The 23,790-nt window shown below is 45.2% G+C and overlaps 2 protein-coding genes across 7 annotated transcripts; one reads left to right on the top strand and one right to left on the bottom strand.

The window, feature by feature from the left end:
- Positions 1-2,495: 2,495 nt before the first annotated feature.
- Positions 2,496-20,269, bottom strand: LOC118361383 (calcium-responsive transactivator-like). Of its 6 annotated transcripts, none has more exons than XM_052483103.1 (11): positions 19,981-20,269; positions 18,772-18,848; positions 18,501-18,585; positions 18,184-18,331; positions 17,253-17,483; positions 8,737-8,910; positions 7,298-7,399; positions 6,610-6,702; positions 6,247-6,366; positions 5,787-5,976; positions 2,496-5,632 (listed from the first exon to the last, which is right to left on the bottom strand). In XM_052483103.1, the coding sequence occupies exons 1-11, from the start codon at positions 20,047-20,049 to the stop codon at positions 5,506-5,508; spliced, it is 1,416 nt and encodes a 471-aa protein (XP_052339063.1). In that variant the 5' UTR covers positions 20,050-20,269; the 3' UTR covers positions 2,496-5,505. The 6 variants fall into 6 exon arrangements, with proteins under 6 accessions (XP_052339063.1, XP_052339066.1, XP_052339064.1 ...); XM_052483106.1 differs by having other exon boundaries at positions 5,852-5,976; XM_052483104.1 differs by having other exon boundaries at positions 19,850-20,255.
- Positions 20,270-20,464: 195 nt separating this feature from the next.
- Positions 20,465-22,645, top strand: LOC118361384 (proteasome subunit alpha type-7-like). The gene is made up of 7 exons (XM_035741274.2): positions 20,465-20,708; positions 20,865-20,991; positions 21,284-21,408; positions 21,488-21,610; positions 21,764-21,883; positions 22,008-22,070; positions 22,177-22,645. The coding sequence occupies exons 1-7, from the start codon at positions 20,613-20,615 to the stop codon at positions 22,261-22,263; spliced, it is 741 nt and encodes a 246-aa protein (XP_035597167.1). The 5' UTR covers positions 20,465-20,612; the 3' UTR covers positions 22,264-22,645.
- The last annotated feature ends 1,145 nt before the right edge of the window (positions 22,646-23,790 follow it).

Here is a 23,790-nt window from a genome sequence, read left to right as displayed (position 1 = left end):
TATCATATGTTTTTCAACAGGACAAAGACCAAACACACCTCCAGGCTGTGTAAGGACTATTCGACCAATAAGGAGTGATGGAGTGCTGCATCAGATGACCTAGCCTCCACAATCCCCTGACCTCAACCCAGTTGAAATGGTTTGGACCTCAGAGTGAAGGAAAAGCAGCCAACAAGTGCATAGCATATGTTGGAACTCCTTCAAGACTGTTGGAAAAGCATTCCAGGTGAAACTGGATGAGAGAATGCCAAGAGTGTGCAAAGCTGTCATCAAGACAAAGGGTGGCTACTTTGAAGAATGTAAAATATATATATTTTTTTAGTTACTAAATGATCCCATGTGTTATTTCATGTTCATTTCCTTTTGATGTCTTCACTATTATTCTACAATGTAGACAATAGTAAAAATAAAGAAAAACCCTTGAATGAGTAGGTGTGTCCAAACTTTTGACTGGTACTGTAAGTATTCAGACCCTTTACTCTGTAGTTTATTGAAGCACCTTTGCCAGCGATCTTGGGTATGACACTACAAGCTTGGCACACCTGTATTTGGGGAGTTTCTCCTATTATTTTCTGCAGATCCTCTCAACCTCTCAGGTTGGATGGGGAGTGTCGCTGCACAACTATTTTCAAGTATCTCTCGAGATGTTCGATCGGGCCACTCAAGGACATTCAGAGACTTGTCCAGAAGCCACTCCTGCGTTGTCTTGGCTGTGTGCGCTTAGGGTCGTTGTCCTATTGGAAGGTAAACCTTCGCCCCAGTCTGAGGTCTTTAGCAGGGTTTCATCAACGATCTCTCTGCACTTTGCTCCATTCATCTTTCCCTGACTATTCTCCCAGTCCCTGGCGCTGAAAAACATCCCCACAGCATGATGCTGCCACCACCATGCTTCCCCATAGGGATGGTGCCAGGTTTCCTCCAGGCATGACGCTTGGCATTCAGGCCAAATAGTTTAATCTTGGTTTCATCAGACAAGAGAATCTTGTTTCTCATGGTCTGAGAGTCTTTTAGGTGCCTTTTGGCAAACACCAAGTGGGCTGTCATGTGCCTTTTACTGAGGAGTGGCTTCTGTCTGGCCACTCTACAATAAAGGCCTGCTTGATGGAGTGCTGCAGACATGGTTGTCCTTCTGGAAGGTTCTCCCATCTCCACAGAGGAACTCTAGACCTCTGTCAGAGTGACCATCGTGTTCGGCCCTTCTCCCCCAATTGCTCAGTTTGGCTGGGCAGCTAGCTCTAGTAAGTCTTAGTGGTTCCAAACTTCCCCCATTTAAGAATGATGAAGATCACTGTGTTCTTGGGGACCTTCAATGCTGCAGCAATGTTTTGCTACCCTTCCCTGATCTGTGACTCGAGACAATCCTGGACCTCATGGCTTGGTTTTTGCTCTGACATGCACTGTCAACTGTGGCACATTATATAGACAGGTGTGTGACTTTCCAAATCATGTCCAATCAATTTAATTTAGCACAGATGGACTCAAATCCAGTTGTACAGACATCTGAAGGATGATCAATGGTAACAGGATGTACCTGAGATGAATTTCGAGTCTCATAGCAAAGGGTCTGAATACTTACATAAAGTTTTTTTAATATTTTTTAATACAATCGCAAAAATAAAATAAAAACCTGTTGTCATTATGGGGTATTGTTTGTAGATTGATGAGGACATTTTATTTAATACATTTTAGAATAAGGCTATAAAGTAACAAAATGTGGTCAAGGAGTCTGAATACTTCCCGAAAGCACATAACTTGGCAATGTAAACAACCATGTTGTGCAGTGCATGGCTAACTTTTCTTAGTGGGTCGAGGACAGGGTGTAGCTAATCGAGCTAGTTAGCTTTATCACGTTAAAACATACCAGCTTTTTTCTGACAGTTATTTCTTTTTTGAGATTTGTGCACAGGACGTGGTGACTTTCCCTATTCCAGTTGTTTGCCTCTGTGTTGCCAAGTGGCTTCTGAGCCCCGTCAAACAGCTGCCCTTCACCTCGTTCCTAAAGCAAACGTGTGCAAATATTCGGCTTATCTCTTGGACAAGCCATCTTCGGCTCTGAACCTTTGACAATATAGTTAACATTGCAAAATAATGAATGTCATGTCAAAGGGAGACAGCCAGAAGTGTCGCCCTGACCTCGTTAACTAGCCAACAGTAACGTTACTATAGCAGGATAATGTATTAGTTAGCTAGCTAACGTAGCTCGCTGACTGTGGCTATGAGCCAACGTTAGCTAGACAAGTCCCTTTCGACAAGCCTACCAATGAAATCGGCCAAACAACATGTCCATCTATCTCTAGATATTTTACAAAACCTCGCAATCTAACAACGCTAAACAAACATGAAGCTTTTATATCAATGCTAACTGTCTGGAACAACAACTTCACTTCAGCTGCATGCCGCGAGCTAGCTACGGTAGCGCCGAGGTTCAAAAAGCATGTAAAGTCAAAGCATGGGTCGTGTAATGGAACATTGCTTCATACAAGACAGACACAAAACAAGGTGGAAGTAAATTTATTTTACACCGTAACAAAAGACGAAGATGAACAATCGATTAAACATTCATATGTGGTTATGCACAAACAAACCCTTTATTCTGTCACACACACGCAATGTATTGCATTATAAGCAAAACAGTACATATCCAATTCACAGGAAATGAATACAATGATATATTATGCAGTCTAAAGAAGCCTATGATTGTCACTGTAGAGTTGAGTTAACATACAGTTATTGAGCTGTTTGACAGCCAGGTACCTCAGATATCCCACTTTATTGACAACATAAAACATATCCCACTTTATTGGCAAGTGTAATGAGTTGTGCTGTCCCCTTTTCAACATTTTATAGTAAAGTTCCAGTCTGACATTACTAGGATTATTACAGGGGATATACCTATACAACAAACCAAACCATGATTTTCATAAAATGATCAAATCGTTTGAGGTAAATAAAGACAACCACAACATATCTTTACATATTGTACATTGTCATGGAAATTACAAGGCAAGTGTGTTTGTGGGACAAACTTGTCTTCTATAACACTCCTAAGGACTTACCAACCAACACTTGATCTAGGATCACTTTGAATAAAATAAATTGAATAAGACAAATGGCAAACTTGTTTTGTTTCTGTAAAACATACACCAAACATGTATGCCATATGCACTCACACACATAGGCTAAGACTACATCACATTGGTTAGAATGTAATACTTTACAAAACATCCCTCTATATGGGTTAAGACAGTTGAAGCAAACCCCAAAACACAATTGGCAAACAAAAAATACTTTGGATTATGTACTCAACTAGATAGAAGGCTAAGACTTTTCATTTTTGTACCCTAATAGGCTATAGTGTGTGGTAGCACACAGAAAGTCATTAAAGTCCATTATCAAGCCTCGTCCTCTGCTCCAGTGACTGACTGTATTGCACGTATTGAAAAAGTCTTGTGCGGATTGCTAAAAACATTCTAAAATCCTCTCCCTGTGTGTTACTTTACTTTGGCTGTTTGGAAATCATTTCTTAGAAACAACTACGATAAGTAGAAGTGCATAACAGAGAATGAGACATAGACAAATTAAAACATCTGATAAAAGAAATTGTACATTTATAAATAAATATACTGAACAAAAATGTAAACGCAACATGTAAAATGTTGGTCCCATGTTTCATGAGCTGAAGTAAAAGATCCCAGAAATGTTCCATACACACAAAAAGCTCAAATTTTGTGCACACGTGTTTACATCCCTGTTAGTGAGCATTTCTCATTTGCCAAGATAATCCATCCATCTGACAGGTGTGGCAAGCTGATTAAACAGCATGATCATTACACAGGTGCACCTTGTGGTGGGGACAATAAAAGGCCACTAAAATGTGCAGTTGTCACACAACACAATGCCACAGATGTCTCAAGTTGAGAGAGCGTGCAATTGGCATGCTGACTACAGGAATGTCCACCAGAGCTGTTTGCAGAGTTAAAAGTTCATTTCTCTACCATAAGCCGCCTCCAACATCGTTTTAGAGAATTTGGCAGTACGCCCAACTGGCCTCTCAACCGCAGACCACGTGTAACCACCCCAGCCCAGGAACTCCACATCCGGCTTCATCCCGGACTGTGGGTTTGCACACCCAAAGAATGTCCGCACAAACTGTCAGAAACGGTCTCAGAGAAGCTCATTAGCGTACTCAACGTCCTCACCTGGGTCTTGATCTGACTACATTTCGGCATCTTAACCGGCTTCGGTGGGCAAATGCTCACCTTTTGATGGCCACTGGCACGCTGGAGAATTGTGCTCTTGATGGATGAATCCTGGTTTCAACTGTACAGGGCTGATGACAGATAGCGTGAATGGGTTCGTGTAAGCAAGCAGTTTGCTGATGGCAGCATCGTGAACAGAGTGCCCCATGGTGGGGTTATGGTATGGGCAGGCATACGCTATGAACAATGAACATAATTGATCCACGCCCCTCCCTTTTTTTCAAAGTTATCTGTGACCAACAGAATCATATCTCTATTCCCAGTAATGTGAAATCCATAGACTAGGGCCTAATGAATTCATTTCAATTGACTGTTCCTTATATGAACTGTAACTCATGAAAATCTTTGAAATTGTTGCATGTTGCGTTTATATTTTTGTTCAGTGTAAAAAAGTCCCAACTTATAAAAATCTACAAATAATTTTTCTTAATAAAAAAAAAGCTTAGTTTAAAAAAAAATGCAATCAGACAAAATTAAAGAATTAACAAAAAGGATCGATCATGGAAATGAATTGTCCATATTAGTTGTAATATTATGATGGTTGTTGATAGTTGCACTCTCTTGTCAATATACCATCTATTGTGCCTATAACCTTACTCAAACATTTGTTCTTCACACACAGACAGAATGGTAACACTGAACAGTCGGTAACACCACACGCCGATCTACACAACTTCACAGTTTCAAACACAACCTGAACACTTCAGGTTGAACACTACTGACAAGTCCCATTTTCACCTTAATCAAGTTAAGCTTTACACTGAATAAAAGATGCTGAATGTATGACCAAACGTTCTTTTTGTGACCTGGACACATTTTAAATTGCAATCTTCGACAGAGGACAGCACTTGTATTGTGCACCCTGTGAAAGACAGACAGAAAAGTAGGGTGAGAGAACCAGAGGTTGATAGCGAGGACAGAGACCAAAAAAAGGAAGACATTTAAAGGCAAGGTTCGAATTAAACATATGAGTCTTTTCAACGCTTATGAGGCTTATAATATAGCTTATAATAATGCTATTGAGCGTTCCCCGATTTGTTACCAGATACCCCCATAATTCAAATCATCTTATAAGGTGAGCAAAAGAAGAGAAAGCAGAGATGAAAGGTGTTTCATGCAGGATCTCCTGAACCAGTTCACCTGTACTCAGTTAGAAAATAGTGAGCCAGCAGAACATGAATCTGACTTAGTCTAGCCTGCTAATCCGTGTCTCAGCAAACTAAAAAGATTCAGAGATAAATCTAACTCATTTACTCAGAGACTGGTTTACACACGACTGTTGGGGGTTATTCACAGAACTGTTCCCTTGCCTAACTTGTCCACCAGTTTGCCCAGGAGGTGGTGCCTTATTGCTGGTAGTTTCCGTATTGACCCTAAAAGAGAGGGAGTTAGAAAAGAAACATCTTTAGTCATGTCAGGTCAGCATGAGATGGGGAATACTTTTGTTCATGAATACTTTCTCATGATTCAAAGCAACCCATGGGCATCGCCACTGTGGTCATTTGCGGTGTGAGTTGCCCAATTTACCCAATGTTTTGTTGGACAGCACGGTCCTCCTCAAAACGTGGGGTTGGGGGTAGCTGTAGTTGTACCTGTTCGTAGGCGTAGGGCCTCTGTGTCTGTGCCCCAGAGGAAGCCTGGGAGCGGTAGGAGCTGTACTGCTGGCCCTGACCCTGCTGGTACTGGGAGTACTGGGACTGCGCACCCTGACCTGGACCTGGAGACCAAATCAGTCAATCAACCAAGTCTTGAATCACACTGACGGTTGTAACAGTGAAACAATCATCATCTTTAAAAAATAAATGTCCTGATATGAATGTTCAATTCCCAACCAGCCCAACAATCCCAACTATCAGCAGCATCAATATGCCCGTAGCAAAACATAGGAATGTGTATGTCTGTGTGTCTGCCACTGTATGTCTGTGCATTCATGCAAGTGTGCGTGTGTGTGTGTGTGTGTGTGTGTGTGTGTGTGTGTGTGTCTTACCGTAGCCCTGTGGCTGTCCGCTGTAGCCCTGCTGTGAGGGGTACTGTTGTTGGCTGAAGGGCTGCTGCTGGCCTGACCCCTGCTGGTACTGGGCCTGCTGCTGACTGTACTGGGAGTTGCCTGGGGATCAGGAGCAGCAATTTCACTACTTCAAGACTTAACTTCATACTGTAATCTCTCGTGGACAGATGCATGTAACATTCATAGTAATCGAGCATCTGACACAATTATGCAAGATTTTACTGTAGTACGGTGTGTCTGAGATTGGGCCTACAGTGGCACATAGCTAGCAGCTACAATACTATCACAAGTTCACAACCTTTATGTTTATTAGGCATGAGTCTATGTGTTTTGGGAACATACCTCCTTCGTAGTAGTGCTGTGAGGACTCATCAAAGGACCTCTCATAGCCCTGTTCACCGTAGGATGATTGTTGGTAGGAGTACTCCCCATGACCTGGAGGGGGCAGGAATGAGTACATGCCAAAACCAATCTACTAAAAACAACGTGGCTCCTCACACATTTAGAGTAGAGAGCTTGGTCCTTTCACAGTTTGTAAAAAGTTGACATACATAGGTGTGCACCCATAAGTTGACAAGAGCACAAACGGACATTTGCAGTGCCTCGGACACTTAAACACACAGAGCACACAAATACACGCTAGAATCAGTTGGCGCTCTGCCCTAAACGATTTTCAAAAATGGGAAATCTACAATTTCCGCACACCAGAGGGGAACACTATTGACAGAGGCACACCGGGAGGAAACAGTTCTAAGACCAAACTCAGCACTTTGCCATCAAAATCATAATCCTTCCACAAAAATCCACCGTACAAAAGACTCCCATTGAACTCCCACACGAAGGGAAAGGAAAGACAAGAAGCCAGAGGATTGGAATATGGAGTTCAGCGCTGCAGTATAACTTGAAGACAGGGCAGTGGGATGACACTGAGACGAGATGGCATGTATGCGTGTGTGTGATTGAGATGTCTGAAAGGTGTGTATGTGTTGGAGGGGTTGTGTGTGTGAGGGTCAAGGCTCTAAATGATTACCATCAGAGTAATACTGCTGGTTTATGGGCTCGCTGGAGCTCTGAGTGTGTCCGTACTGCTCTCCGTAGAAATCGTCTTGTCCCATGTACTGCGGTGCAGATCCTGCAAGACAGGCGACACCAGGATTGGTTAATCAGCTGGTCGGACCAATGGGCCTCTGTGTTGGTGACTAAAGGGGGCTGGACCAGGGCGCTTTGGCAGATGGAGGGGAGTGTGTGTGTGTGTGTGTGTGTGTGTGTGTGTGTGAGAGAGAGAGAGAGAAAGAGAAGTAGTGTCTTATGGGTGCTAATTACATAATGAGAAGCTTTTTTGTAGTTCAATGACTCAAGTTCAAGAGGTCCTATTAGCATCATTTTGGCATCCATTTTCATTTCAGAATGTTCAGCCCTATCCAAACCATGATCTGAAAATTATATAATCCTATGAGAATGAAATGAAATATGACTTTCTGAAAGGACCAATAAGAGTGGTTTTAGAAATCCCAGAAGGGCCAATCATATGGGAGACGCTGTGGTGGTGGTGTGCAGAAACTCCAGATACCATTCCTTCACAAACGACTGAACCAGAAACCAAATATATTTATTTCCTTTGCCAGAAGTATTGCTCGAAATATCGCTGTATCTGCAAGACAGCAACTCACAGTCTCGCTAAATATTAATATTCTACAAAATATTGATCCAATAACGTAATGCAAAAAGGACCATTATCACAGAAGCCAACAGCTAGTGAACAAATGATCTTTCATGGCAAAAGGAAACTATTCAATTCCCCATTGACAAATATCCTTTGTCAGTGATGAACTATACACTGGAACAATAGAGTCCTTGTGGACAAGATCTAGTGATCGTACCTGGACAAGCTGGGATAAGACCAAGGTAAGCCACAACAAACAACCCGGTTTCCCTGGAGACATTTTCTCAGACATCCTACTGACGAGTCTCTGTGAGGTACATGCCTAGTCCACGTCCCACACCAAACACAAGGGGACGTTTCGGGACTAGTTTGAGGCTCATGCTGACTGACACCATGGGTAAAGGGATTTACAGAGACTGGGACTCCAAGTTACAACAGGCATAAATCTTCAGTCCGCCTCTTAAAGTCACAGGCAGGACATTACTATGGGTGAGATCTAGGCGACGTACCTGCGATACCATGGTAACGTATGCGCATCCGTGACAGATTATATCCACCATAAATATCATAGTCTATTATTTAGGCTCACACCTCCTAAACACCTGCTAACCATTAACATCTCCACCTTTCAATCCAACATCCATGTCGTCTACATCCGCAGTTGCTACATCTTCAGGAGTTCATCTAGAAATCATCTCCACCCTGAACCACACAGCCATTTCCTCCATATATAAACCACAGTGCATCTGCAGCCCATGACCAAACCGCAGCAGCCTGGAGAAAGACAGAGACCCATGGTCACCTACCTTGCTGTGTGGGTCGGTAGGTCCCCATGGGCCTCTGGCTCATCATGTTGTTGCCTTGTCCGCTCTGCCCCAACATGCCCATAGCAGCCTGCTGACCCTGGTACTGCTGCTGTCCGCCACCAGTCTGGGTTGAGGGGTAATGAGGTGTTGCCGACTGCTGGTGCATCATGGAGACTAAAAGGGGGTGGGGGGGGGGGGCGTTATGGGGAGAGATCTTACACACAATGTCAACATCTTCATCATCGTCATCAACAACATAGATAACCGGAACAGAAACAGGAATCAAAAGAAGGAAAAGAAATAGGGAGGGGTCATGACAGTCAGAGAGTAACCAGAAAGGGAGGGGTCTGTTTCAAATATTCAAAGAATCTGGGAGAGAGAGGGGCTTTAAAATGCTCTGGAGGAAATGGAAAAGAAGCCAAAGTGGGGTCAGTTCATAAAACAGAGATAAATACACATGGACAACCAGGCAGACGAGGGTGGGCTGCAGGGCTGCATGTCAGGGGTTAGAGGTCAGGAGAAGAGAGGAGAGCCTGAAGCAGGGAGGTGACTGGGGCTAGACTAGCAAATACTGGACTCCAGAGGAAGGATGGGGCTGCCTACCAGTCTGATGAACTGAATGTGTTTGGTTATTATTGTCGTTCATATAGGACAATGCAGCCTTTCAGAGGTTTTGGAGTGTGAAGTTCAAGTGTATAAAGACTAGAGAAGGTTTTCTAAAAGGAGAGGACACAGGGGAGGTTATTGAGAATGATGTTGAAAAGCTGTGGAATACCTTCAGGGGTTCCTTGGGTCAGTGAATCATCCACCGATGTCCTGTCTCCTGTCTAAATCAATACAATCCTAATTTTCTAGAATCCTGGGAGGACAGACCTCCCTCCTTATCTCTCCCTCGCTCTCTAGGCCCTACTGATACAGGGAACACTACAGTACATCCTAAATCCCAACCTCCAGACTACACATGTACAGTTGAAGTTGGAAGTTTACATACACTTAGGTTGGAATCATTAAAACTCGTTTTTCAACCACTCCACAAATTTCTTGTTAACAAACTATAGTTTTGGCAAGTTGGTTAGGACATCTACTTTGTGCATGACACAAGTAATTTTTCCAACAATTGTTTACAGACAGATTATTTCACTACATCACAATTCCAGTGGGTCAGAAGTTTACATACACTAAGGTGACTGTGCCTTTAAACAACTTGGAAAAGTCCAGAAAATTATGTCATGGCTTTAGATGCTTCTGATAGGCTAATTGACATAATTTGAGTCAATTGGAGGTGTACCTGTGGATGTATTTCAAGGCCTACCTTCAAACTCAGTGCCTCTTTGCTTGACATCATGGGAAAATCAAAAGAAAGCAGCCAAGACCTCAGAAAAAAAGGTAGACCTCCACAAGTCTGGTTCATTTCCAAACGCCTGAAGGTACCACGTTCATCTGTACAAACAGTACGCAAGTTTAAACACCATGTGACCACGCAGCCGTCATACTGCTTAGGAAGGAGACACGTTCTGTCTCCTAGAGATGAACGTACTTTGGTGTGAAAAGTGCTAAATCAATCCCAGAACAACAGCAAGTGAAGATGCCAGAGAAAAAAGGTACAAAATTATTATATCCACAGTGGCAGCATCATGTTGTAGGGGTGCTTTTCTGCAGGAGGTACTGGTGCACTTCACAAAATAGATGGCGTCATGAGGAATGCACATTGAAGCAACATCTCAAGACATCAGTCAGGAAGTTAAAGCTTGGTCACAAATGGGTCTGCCAAATGGACAATGACTCCAAGAAAACTTCCAAAGTTGTGACAAAATGGCTTAAGGACAACAAAGTCAATGTATTGGAGTGGCCATTCCTGCTGACAAGCAAACATTAAAGCAGGAAGCACAGGTGACTCGGTCTATAAAAAAGTGGTCAGATGAAGCAGATGCCAAACTACAGGACTGTTTTGCTATCACAGACTGGTACATGTCTGGGGATTCTTCCGATGACATTGACAATACACCACATCAGTCACTGGCTTCAATAAGTGCATCGAGGACGTCGTCCCCACCGTGACTGTACGGACATATCCCAACCAGAAGCCATGGATTACAGGCAACATTCGCAGTGAGCTAAAGGGTAGAGCTGCCGCTTTCAAGGTGCGGAACTCTAACCCGGAAGCTTACAAGAAATCCCGCTATGCCCTGCGATAAACCATCAAACAGGCAAAGCATCAATACAGGGCTAAGATTGAATCATACTACACTGGCTCCGACGCTCATCTTATGTGGCAGGGCTTGCAAACTATTACACACTCCAAAGAGAAGCACAGCTGCGAGCTGCCCAGTGACACGAGTCTACCAGACGAGCTAAATCACTTCTATGCTCGCTTCGAGGCAAGCAACACTGAGGCATGCATGAGAGCATCAGCTGTTCTGGACGACTGTGTGATCACGCTCTCCGTAGCCGACGTGAGTAAGACCTTTAAACAGGTCAACATACACAAGGCTGCAGGGCCAGACGGATTACCAGGACGTGTGCTGTTGGGCATGTGCTGACCAACTGGCAGGTGTCTTCACTGATATTTTCAACAAGTCCCTGATTGAGAATGTAATACCAATATGTTTCAAGCATACCACCATAGTCCCTGTGCCCAAGAACACAAAGGCAACCTGCCTAAATGACTACAGACCCGTAGCACTCACGTCCATAGCCATGAAGTGCTTTGAAAAGGTTGGTAATGGCTCACATCAACACCATTATCCCAGAAACCCTAGACCCACTCCAATTTGCATACCGCCCAAACAGATCCACAGATGATGCAATCTCTATTGCACTCCACACTGCCCTTTCCCACCTGGACAAAAGGAACACCTACGTGAGAATGGTATTCATTGACTACAGCTCAGCGTTCAACACCATAGTACCCTCAAAGCTCATCACTAAGCTAAGGATCCTGGGACTAAACACCCCCCTCTGCAACTGGATCCTGGACTTCCTGACGGGCCCCCCTCAGGTGGTGAGGGTAGGTAGCAACACATCTGCCAACACTGGAGCTCCACAGGGGTGCGTGCTCAGTCCCGTCCTGTACTCCCTGTTCACCCACGACTGGGTTTGCAGACGACACAACAAGTCGAATGCTCTAACCACTAGGCTACCCTGCAGACGACACAGTTTGCAGGCCTGATCACAGACAACAACGAGAGAGCTTATAGGGAGGTGGTCAGAAACCTGGCCGTGTGGTGCCAGAATAACAACCTAAGCCAAGACTAAGGAGATGATTGTGGACTACAGGAAAAGGAGGACAGAGCACGCCCCCATTCTCATCGACGGGGCTGTAGTGGAGCAGGTTGAGAGCTTCAAGTTCCTCAGTGTCCACATCAACAACAAACTAGAATGGTCCAAACACACCAAGACAGTCGTGAAAAGGGCACGACAAAGTCTATTCCCCCTCAGGAAACTAAAATGATTTGGCATGGGTCCTGAGATCCTCAAAAGGTTCTACAGCTGCAACATTGAGAGCATCTGGTTGCATCACTGCATGGTACGGCAACTGCTCAGCCTCTGACCGCTAGGCACTCCAGAGGGTAGTGCGTATGGCCCAGTACATCACTGGGGCTAAGCTGCCTGCCATCCAGGACCTCCACACCAGGCGGTGTCAGAGGAATGCCCTAAAAATTATCAAAGACTCCAGCCACCACAGTCATAGACTGTTCTCTCTACTACCACATGGCATGCGGTACCGGAGTGCCAAGTCTAGGACAAAAAGGCTTCTCAACAGTTTTTATCCCCAAGCCATAAGACTCCTGAACAGGTAATGAAATGGCTACCCGGACTATTTGCATTGTGTGCCTCCCCGAAAACCCTCTTTTTACACTGCTGCTACTCTCTGTTCATCATATATGCATAGTCACTTTAACTATACATTCATGTACATACTACCTTAATTGGGCCGACCAACCAGTGCTCCCTGACATTGGCTAACTGACGGCATCTGTATTGTGTCCTGCCACACACTAGCCGCCAACCCCTCTTTTACGCTACTGCTATTCTCTGTTCATCATATATGCATAGTCACTTTACCCATATCTACATGTACTGTACATACTACCTCAATTAGCCTGACTAACCGGTGTATGTATGTAGCCTCGCTACTTTTATAGCCTCGCTACTGTCTTTTTACTGTTGTTTTATTTCTTTACTTTGTTCACTTAACACCTTTATTGCATTATTGGTTAGAGCCTGTAGGTAAGCATTTCACTGTAAGTGTCACGTTCTGACCTTAGTTCCTTTTTTATGTCTTTATTTTAGTTGGTCAGGGCGTGAGTTGGGGTGGGCATTCTGTTGTTATTTTTCTATGTTTTGTTCTGTTGTTATATTTCTATGTGTTTGGCCTAGTATGGTTCTCAATCAGAGGCAGGTGTCAGTCGTTTTCTCTGATTGGGAGCCATATTTAGGTAGCCTGTTTTCTATTGTGTTTTGTGGGTGGTTGTATCCTATGTTAGTGTTTTCACCATACGGGACTGTTTCGGTTGTTTGTTTGTACTTTTGTTATTTTGTTCAGTGTTCTGTTGATTTATTAAATATATCATTATGGACACTTACCACACTGCACATTGGTCTGATCCTTGCTACTCCTTCTCTGAAGAAGAGGAATTACGTTACAGAACTACCCACCAAAAGAGGACCAAGCAGCGTGGTAACGAGCGGCAGAAATCTCAAGACTCCTGGACATGGAAGGAGATTCTGGACAGCAAGGGACCCTGGGCACAGGCTGGGGAATAACGCCGCCACAAACCAGAGCTGGAGGCAGCGAGAGCTGAAGGCAGCGAGAGCTGAGCGGCGGTGGTATGAGGAGGCAGCACGGCAGCGCGGCTGGGAGGCAGCCCCATACATTTCTTGGGGGGGGGGCACACGGGGAGTCTGGCTAAGTCAGACCTGAGCCAACTCCCCGTGCTTACCGTGGAGAGAGGTGGACCGGGCAGGCACCGTGTTAAGCTGTGAGGCGCTCAGTGTCCCCGGGGCGCAGGCATAGCCCGGTGCGTTACATAGCAGCGCCTCGTATCGGCCGGGCTAGAGTAGGCATCGAGCCAGGTGCCATGAAGCCGGATCAGCGCATCTGGTCTCCAGTGCGTCTCCTCGGGCCGGGGTACATGGCACCAGCCCTACGCATGGTGTCCCCGGTTCTCCAGCACAGCCCAGTGCGGTCTATTCCACCTCGCCGCACAGGCCTGGCTACGGGGAGTATCCTTCCAGGTAGGGTTGTGCAGGCTCGGTGCTCGAGACCTCCAGTGTGCCTCCACGCCCCGGTCTATCCGGTGCCTCCTCCATGCACCAGGCCTCTGGTGGCAGCCCCCCACACCAGGCTGTCTCTCCGTCTCCTCCCTACAGGTGCTCCCTCCTGTCCAGCGCTGCCAGAGTCTCCCGTCTGTCCTGAGCTGCCAGAGTCTCCCATCTGTCCTGAGCTGCCAGAGTCTCCCGTCTGTCCTGAGCTGCCAGAGTCTCCCGTCTGTCCTGAGCTGCCAGAGTCTCCCGTCTGTCCTGAGCTGCCAGAGTCTCCCGTCTGTCCTGAGCTGCCAGAGTCTCCCGTCTGTCCTGAGCTGCCAGAGTCTCCCGTCTGTCCTGAGCTGCCAGAGTCTCCCGTCTGTCCTGAGCTGCCAGAGTCTCCCGTCTGTCCTGAGCTGCCAGAGTCTCCCGTCTGTCCTGAGCTGCCAGAGTCCCCCGTCTGTCCTGAGCTGCCAGAGTCCCCCGTCTGTCCTGAGCTGCCAGAGTCCCCCGTCTGTCCTGAGCTGCCAGAGTCGCCCGTCTGTCCTGAGCTGCCAGAGTCGCCCGTCTGTCCTGAGCTGCCAGAGTCGCCCGTCTGTCCTGAGCTGCCAGAGTCGCCCGTCTGTCCTGAGCTGCCAGAGTCGCCCGTCTGTCCTGAGCTGCCAGATCCGCCCGTCTGTCCTGAGCTGCCAGATCCGCCGGTCAGTCAGGAGCTGCCAGATCCGCCGGTCAGTCAGGAGCTGCCAGAGCCGCCTGTCAGTCAGGAGCTGCCAGAGCCGCCTGTCAGTCAGGAGCTGCCAGAGCCGCCTGTCAGTCAGGAGCTGCCAGAGCCGCCGGTCAGTCAGGAGCTGCCAGAGCCGCCTGTCAGTCAGGAGCTGCCAGAGCCGCCGGTCAGTCAGGAGCTGCCAGAGCCGCCCGTCAGTCAGGAGCTGCCAGAGCCGCCCGTCAGTCAGGAGCTGCCAGAGCCGCCCGTCAGTCAGGAGCTGCCAGAGCCGCCCGTCAGTCAGGAGCTGCCAGAGCAGTCAGTTACTCCGGTGCTGCCGGAATTGCCCTTCACTCCGTAGCTGCCGGAATCGCCCTTCACTCCGGCGCTGCCGGAATCGCCTTTCACTCCGGAGCTGCCGGAGTCTCCCGCCTGTCCGGTGCTTCCGGAATCTCCCGTCCATTCGGGACCCGTTGCTAGCGTCCCCAATCCGGGGTCGGTGGCGAGGGTCGCCACTCCTAAGGTGCCACATAAGTGGGCCGAGACTATGGTGGAGTGGGGTCCACGTCCCGCTCCAGAGCCGCCACCACGGTAAATGCCCACCCAGACCCTCCCCTATAGGTTCAGGTTTTGCGGCCGGAGTCCGCACCTTTGGGGGGAGTACTGTGACGTTCTGACCTTAGTTCCTTTTTATGTCTTTATTTTAGTTGGTCAGGGCGTGAGTTGGGGTGGGCATTCTGTTGTTGTTTTTCTATGTTTTGTTCTGTTATATTTATATGTGTTTGGCCTAGTATGGTTCTAAATCAAATCAAATCAAATCAAATGTATTTATATAGCCCTTCGTACATCAGCTGATATCTCAAAGTGCTGTACAGAAACCCAGCCTAAAACCCCAAACAGCAAGCAATGCAGGTGGCAGGTGTCAGTCGTTGTCTCTGATTGGGAGCCATATTTAGGTAGCAAGCAATCAGAGGCAGGTGTCAGTCGTTGTCTCTGATTGGGAGCCATATTTAGGTAGCCTGTTTTCTATTGTGTTTTGTGGGTGGTTGTATCCTGTGTTAGTGTTTTCACCATACTGTTTCGGTTGTTTGTTTGTACTTTTGTTATTTTGTTCAGTGTTCTGTTGATTTATTAAATATATCATTATGGACACTTACCACGCTGCACATTGGTCTGATCCTTGCTACTCCTCCTCTGAAGAAGAGGAATTCCATTACAGTAAGGTCTACTACACCTGTTGTATTCGGCACACGTGACAAATAAACTTTGATTTGAAACCGGGATTCAGCGTGCAAGTGGCCATCGAAGGTGAGCATTTGCCCACTGAAGTTGGTTACGACACCTAACTGCAGTCAGGTCAAGAACCTGGTGCAGATGACGATCATAGAAAAGCGTTTCCCTGAGACGGTTTCTGACAGTTTGTGCAGAAATTATTCGGTTGTGCCACAGTTTAATCAACTGTCCGGGTGGTTCGTCTTAGACCATCCCGCAGGTGAAGAAGCCGGACGTGGAAGTCCTGGGCTGGCGTGGCTCTGCGGTTGTGAAGTCGGTTGGACATACTGCCAAATTCCTTAAAACGACAAAGGAAGCGACTTAACATTAAATATTCATGTAACAGCTCTGGTGGATATTCCTGCAGTCAGCATGCCAATTGTACACATCAGTGGCATTGTGTTGTGTGACAATACTGCACATTTTATTGTCCCCAGAATCAGGTGCACCTGTGTAATGATCATGTTGTTTCATCAGCTTCTTGATATGCCACACCTGTCAGGTGGATTGATTATCTTGGCAAAGGAGAAATGCTCACTATGTAAACAAATGTGTGCATTAAATTTGAAAGAACCAAGTTTTTTGTGCATATAGAACATTTTGGGGATATTTTATTTCAGCTCATGAAACAGTGGACCAACACTTTTATATTTTTGTTCAGTATCCAGAATATCGTTGTGTTTTTTTATTATTGTTTTTTGGGACAAAAAAATACTGTTAATTAAGACACCAGGAAATCATCTCCAGATGATTTTCATTTTGGAAATCTGTTCAAGAATGCCACTCATAATAGAGACACGTGAGCATATACAAATGTAAGCAAGGTTTAATATTATTATGTTTTTGTCAAATATTATATCTGTTTGGGCTTCTCACGGTCTTGTTCCAGCCCCATGACCATCCGCTCAAAGAAACAAATTGCCAGAGGCTGACTCAAGATGATAATCCCTGCTCTATGATTCATCCTCTGATCAACCTTTTTGCTTCTCTTCCTCCCTGATCGTCCCCCCTTCCCTTCCAGAGCTCTGACATTTACTCTAGTGGGGGCTGGCCTCTCACCCTCCCTGCTCACTTCCTGCCAATCACAATATGCTATGAGTGGACTCAACAATCGTTACCAATGCACTTAGCAACAAGACTTGCTGGAGAAAACGAAATAGAACAGCGGAATTAGCAATTATGTATCTCCAAAGGAATAGTGTTTCCAATAACGATTTCATATCATTGGCTTTGATGATGTATTCCTATGCCACTGATCCCTTGTCGCTGATTCCTCTACACCTGGCTGGCTCACCTGTGTTAGACTGCATGTTGAGGTTGCTGCGGGAGGAGGTAGAAGAGGAAGAGGAAGAACCGTAGCCTGGGCCAAGGCCCTGGATCATGCTGCCCTGGGAGGAGGGGGGCACGGGGTGGCTGTAGCCGGAGGCTGAGCCGTGGGTGCTGGCTGGCAGGCTGAGGGACGTGGATGAAGGCCCAGCCGACTGTGTCTGACTCGCCTGCTGCTGCATGGGAGCGTGGCCGGGGCCTGACGACACACAGAGCAGTCAGAGCAGCCAGCCACTCAGGCACACGCAGTGCCAGCATGGTCACAGGCACCACGAACACGAAACACATCCAGTTCATCGCTACACCACAGGAGGCTTGTGTAGGACTCAGTAGGCATAGAATGAAGTTTTGAATCAAGGGTGTGTATATTATGCGGAGAGACGACGAGAGAAGAATTAGTGGAGCGGCAAATGGACGAGAGGGTAAAGACCTGTATGGCTATAAAGAGGTGCATGTAAATAGTCTGAAGTGGCTTCCTCTCCTCGTCTCCATTACTTAATGTGCAGTGATGTGAGAGAACTGGACAGATGGAATGAAATGCCCAGTTAGCATCCACTTACAGTATCCTGTATTCAGGGATCAGTGTGGAAGAGGAAGCCACTTTAAAATATGGAGATGCACTCATAGAATGATGTCTGGACAGAGCAGAGGACGAGATCAAATATGCTGCCATAGGAGAGGTAGACAGACGACGTACATGCAGCAGACAGTCAGTTTGGCAGAGAGGCGAGCATTCAGATAGTACACAGATACAGTGGATAGCGAGTGTCTGTGTGTGTGTGTGTGTGTGTGTGTGTGTGTGTGTGTGTGTGTGTGTGTGTGTGTGTGTGTGTGTGTGTGTGTGTGTGTGTGTGTGTGTGTGTGTGTGTGTGTGTGTGTGTGTGATACGGAGGTCTCACCATTGCTCATCTGACTCTGCAACATAGAGGTAGGGGGCAGGCCAGGGGTCATGGTGTCGTTGAGGTTACTCTGGGAGTGTAGGGGCCCGTTGCCTCCGCTTGGTCCCATTCCTCCAGCACCTATACTCCCCATGTTAGGGGTAGGAGGCTGAGAGAACAGGAGGAGAGGAGAGACATGTGAATTTACAGCTCTGGGAATTGTGTTACAGTTAAAGAACAGCTATTGAGGCCGGGTAAGGGAGAGAGAGAGAGCGAGAGTGAGAGCGAGAAGACCAACATGGGGCTCTATTGTATTGCGTAACTCCACACAGACTTACTGCAGGTAACAATGACTGCATGTTCTGATTAGAATCTGCTATCGTGGCCAGATAGACTAGGTTTCTGTGAAGGATCTGCTGATACCTGTCAAAGCACAGAAAGACAGGTTAATCACTAATCACAAGAGCCTTCAACATGATGACGATCATTAAACTGTGATATTCCATTCTTCGCGCTTAGAATCACATCTTCATACAAGTACACATCTGCTATAGTAACCGACATAACATGCATCTGTGACAACACTATGAGGACAGGTGTAACTCCTACTGTGTGCATTCTGCTGTTTTTCCTTTGCTCTGGTAATCCATTATGCATTGTATCAGATGGTGATTTTCATCCAGCATCTTGGGGAGATAAAAAAAAAATCACGTTAGGCCAGCAGCTTATTATAACAGAGTTATGACACTATAATAAAGTGTCCTGGATTCTCGAGACTTGCGCTCACGTAAGCCCCCCTCCTACTCTCTGAACAAAATTATCTGGGTCAGCTGTTTTTCTTGGAGTATATTTAACGTTGCCAGAAAGAGCCTAGGGCAGAAGAGACTGTTTAAGTCGGACGGAGCCATGGTCTTTTTTTCCTGCAACTCCAAAAGTCGACCATTATTTTTCTGCCAATCACAACATTCTGACATCAGTGACAAAAATCGAGGGTACAAGAAAGTGGAACCTGTCCTCTATAGGCTACGATCCAAAGAAGGCGCTCTAACCGTAATATATATATATATATATATATATATATATATATACTCTCAACAATTTGACAAGCACCAATAAGAGTCCTCCCCGTTCCTTCGAGGATAAACAAAGGTCCAATGATGTTGCACGTAAGCCCACACCTTCCATCATCATCGCCCCTGTCAGACTATCCATTCATCCAGTGCACCTGCCTCTTACCACTGGCTGTCTAAAGAATTCTCGCTAGTCTTCTCACATCTTTGGCACGGCTGGCTATCAATATTTTTTTGTAACAGCCTATCATATAGAGTGTATTTTATAAAGGATAAAATGTTGCTAAAAGAAAAAGAACAAACAAAAAAATACTCAAATGAACAGTTAACAAAAAAAATCCCATGAAGTGCATGCACCAGAATAAGACAAAATTCAGTCAAGACTCGGGACAAACTAGATTTGTTTGGTCTCGGATGCTATAGTCTATTATTAGACAACATGTGTTGTTCTAACGCATAACATAGTAGCCGTTATGTCGGCTTCCGTTAAAAGCCACACTGTGCAGTGAAGAGCAACAACAGTAACGACGCAATAAAAAGTAGGCTTTGATGAATGTCAATTTGTTTTCATTGGCGTCTTATGATCGCGTCACTTTGTTTGGCTCGCTCTATTGTACCAGTTATGTGCCGATGTTGACTACTTTCCCACCGTTGGCACTGGCTGACTCTCTCCACGCTCTCAAATCGACCAGAATAAAATATGTCCTGTTAAAACGACGTAATAGAGAAAGACATGGCATTAGCCTACCTTTTGTATCGTTTGCTGTGTCACCTCCCCTTTGCTCCTTGGGCGCGCCGATGAAAATGCCACCGACATTGTTATATAAGGAAACGGTAAGAAACGCTCCTTTTATTCTAATATTTTGCCTATTATCTTGCGTGCAGTATAACATAGTTAGGTTTTCCATGTTCAGAAAATAATAGGGGTGTGTGAATCCCTGGATTGCTCCGAAATGAAAATGCATTATAAATACACCACTAATCCCCTCGATGCAAATTGATACTACATTTGATTATGTTATTAAGATTGATGGTTGATCAGAATTCCATCATGTCTATGAAAATATCGTATTTTTCGAGACTCACTCATTAATGTGTTGGTATAACCCATTCAGTCAGCTATAGGCTACAGTATAATTTCTCACAGTAGTAGGGGTGTTCTTTGATTCACGATATCCAATGCGCTCGCTCTCCAACGTAAACCAACGATGGCCGCAATAAATCAAGGCTGTTGCACACTAAAGTCCGGATGAGGCGCTGTGTTCAATTTGAATGTGCTGTTTCATTCAAGTCTGATCACTTTCGCTTTTGTTAAAAGAGCGAGGGCCAGTCGAGGAGACACAGAAATCGGCTTTTCTTTACAGGTAAAGTGCTTGGAAGATGAGCTACGATCGTGCAATCACAGTCTTCTCACCTGATGGCCACTTATTCCAGGTGGAATACGCACAGGAGGCGGTCAAAAAAGGTTCAACCGCTGTAAGTAGGCCTTTCTCATTTCTGTCAATGTTGATTGAGGTCAAAACAATGGGTCAAGCACTGTGCCGATGCAAACCGTAGCCTATCAATAGAAGCAGACCCAAATTGTGCTTACAACGGGCGCAACTGTATCACTTGGGCCTAATTCGTTTACAGGTTGGAGTGCGAGGAAAAAACGTCGTTGTGCTAGGAGTGGAGAAGAAAACTGTAGCCAAGCTCCAAGATGACAGAACAATGCGCAAAATCTGTGCCTTGGATGACAACGTCTTCATGGCCTTTGCAGGTAACTTACTGTAGGACATGACTAATAAGGCAAGAAGACCAACATAGGACCAATAAGGCACAGTGCACACCCAAGCCACAGATGGTGTGAAGTGGTTGATTGCAAATATGTAATTAGCCTACCATATGTATGGTATAATTGATGTCATCAACATTTGATCATGTAGGCCTACGTTGAATGATACATTTCATTTTTACTGCTGAAATTGAGCTATTTGATTGTTTTTTCACCTTGTTGGGTGAGGGGTTTAATTGGTGTACCATACTTTATCTCCTTATCCCATGGCCTGCAGGGTTGACGGCAGATGCCAGGATCGTTGTTAACAGGGCTAGGGTGGAGTGTCAGAGTCACAGGCTTACAGTGGAAGACCCTGTGACTGTGGAGTACATCACACGCTTCATTTCCAGCATCAAACAGGTACCCCCCACACACACACACACACAACAGTACAATGCACATGTGCAGATATAACATTTCTACATATTCCCACTTTCAGCGCTACACCCAAAGCAATGGGCGAAGGCCCTTTGGCATCTCCTCCCTCATTGTGGGGTTTGATTTCGATGGAACACCCCATCTGTACCAAACTGACCCTTCAGGAACATATCATGCTTGGAAGGTAGGGGTGTAATTCTGACCCATACATCTGAATCATTTAAAAGGTGCTTTGACAGGTTTGTCATCACCCCAATGAATTACCCAATGTACCTCAAGTTGCAATGCAATTATATATGAGCAAAATGGGAAAACCTAACTGTGGTTGTGTACATAGGCAAATGCCATTGGAAGATCTGCCAAGACTGTACGTGAGTTTCTGGAGAAGAACTATAAAGAGGAGCATATGGAATCCGATACAGACACCATTAAACTGGCCATCAGAGCTCTACTTGAGGTGAGGTTTTTGCCAGTCCAGATCCAAACTTTTGATTGGCAGCAACGATATTGCATGAGCACCCGCTATTAATGATTGAAATCTCAGATATTCCTGTCACAAGGTTTGCTCCATGTGTTCACAGGTTGTCCAGTCAGGTGGAAAGAACATTGAGCTGGCCATTATGAAGCGGGATGAATCAATGAAGGTCTGTTTGAAATCATGACACCTCCGCAAATCCGTCAAGAGGATCTCACCTGTGTAATGATGCAATGTAATTGCTCCCCTAACGACCTCTTTCCCACTGTAAATAGATTCTGGTCCAAGAGGAAATTGAGGAATATGTCACTGCTATTGAAAAGGAAAAGGAGGAAGCAGAGAAACAAAAGAAGAAAACATAAACACTCTCGGATTGAAGTCATGACCAAACATGCCTTCATCCATCTTCAATATTGCATCAGGATTCTCATTGTTTACATTAATTTGCTCATCGTTTCTCTATCCAATGCTGGAGGGACTCCTAAGGAGTGCATATTTTTGTTCTAAGCACACTTCTTTTGACTAGTCACCAGGCTCTTGTTTGGCTGAATCAGGTAGGCTATGGTAGTGCTGGGAGAGGCTCGTCTGGTTGCCGAGACTAGTGTTGGGCTAAAACAAAACTACTCCCATCCTGGGAGTCCCAATTAAATGGATTGAGAAATACTGTTGCCCTAATCGACCATATGAAACCTTAAGACTTTGCCTTATTCTTGCAATGAATAAATATCTGTATTTAAACTACAACGTTCAGTTACTATCATTGAACAGAGAAAATGAACAAGAACAAGTGAATCAGCACTCCCATCTTTATTAGATTTGTAACAATGTAACATCACTTGTGCTCAAAACGATAGAAAACTAACAAATACATGGAAATTCATTAGTTCTGGCAGACATTTGGTCTGTAATTGAGTTATTTATAATTATATTAAGTAATATTTACAATACCAGGAACACAAAAATGACCTAAAGATATTTTCCCCTCAGTTTCATCTTCAAATTGATCCCTTGAATAGTTTAGGAAGTGTGCATGTCATCAAGCTACTTATCAGAATACAGCAGAGTGTAACGGCGTTCGTCTGTTGAAGGAGAAGCGGACCAAAATGCAGCGTGGTGGTTACTCATGTATTACATGAAATAACTAGAAATATACAAAACAACAAACGGAACAAGAAAACCTATACAGCCTGTCTGGTGAACAACTACACAGAGACAGGAACAATCACCCACAAAATACACAGTGAAACCCAGGCTACCTAAATATGGTTCCCAATCAGAGACAACGAGAATCACCTGACTGATTGAGAACAGCCTCAGGCAGCCAACCTATGCTAGACACACCCCTAATCAGCCACAATCCCAATGCCTACAAAAAAAAAACAATATGACAACACAATAAGCCCATGTCACACCCTGGCCTGAACAAATAATTAAAGAAAACACAAAATACTAAGACCAAGGCGTGACACAGAGGTTGAAAAGCACAGGCAAAAAATATACACTGCTCAAAAAAATAAAGGGAACACTAAAATAACACATCCTAGATCTGAATGAATGAAATAGTCTTATTAAATACTTTTTTCTTTACATAGTTGAATGTGCTGGCAACAAAATCACACAAAAATTATCAATGGAAATCAAATTTATCAACCCATGGAGGTCTGGATTTGGAGTCACTCAAAATTAAAGTGGAAAACCACACTACAGGCTGATGCAACTTTGATGTAATGTCCTTAAAACAAGTCAAAATGAGGCTCAGTAGTGTGTGTGGCCTCCACGTGCCTGTATGACCTCCCTACAACGCCTGGGCATGCTCCTGATGAGGTGGCGGATGGTCTCCTGAGGGATCTACTCCCAGACCTGGACTAAAGCATCCGCCAACTCCTGGA

This window comes from Oncorhynchus keta, chromosome 28, assembly GCF_023373465.1.
Source record: "Oncorhynchus keta strain PuntledgeMale-10-30-2019 chromosome 28, Oket_V2, whole genome shotgun sequence".
In the NCBI taxonomy this organism is placed as follows: domain Eukaryota; kingdom Metazoa; phylum Chordata; class Actinopteri; order Salmoniformes; family Salmonidae; genus Oncorhynchus; species Oncorhynchus keta.
Note: the sequence above shows the minus strand (reverse complement) of the source record. Positions and strands in the feature narration are given on the sequence as shown.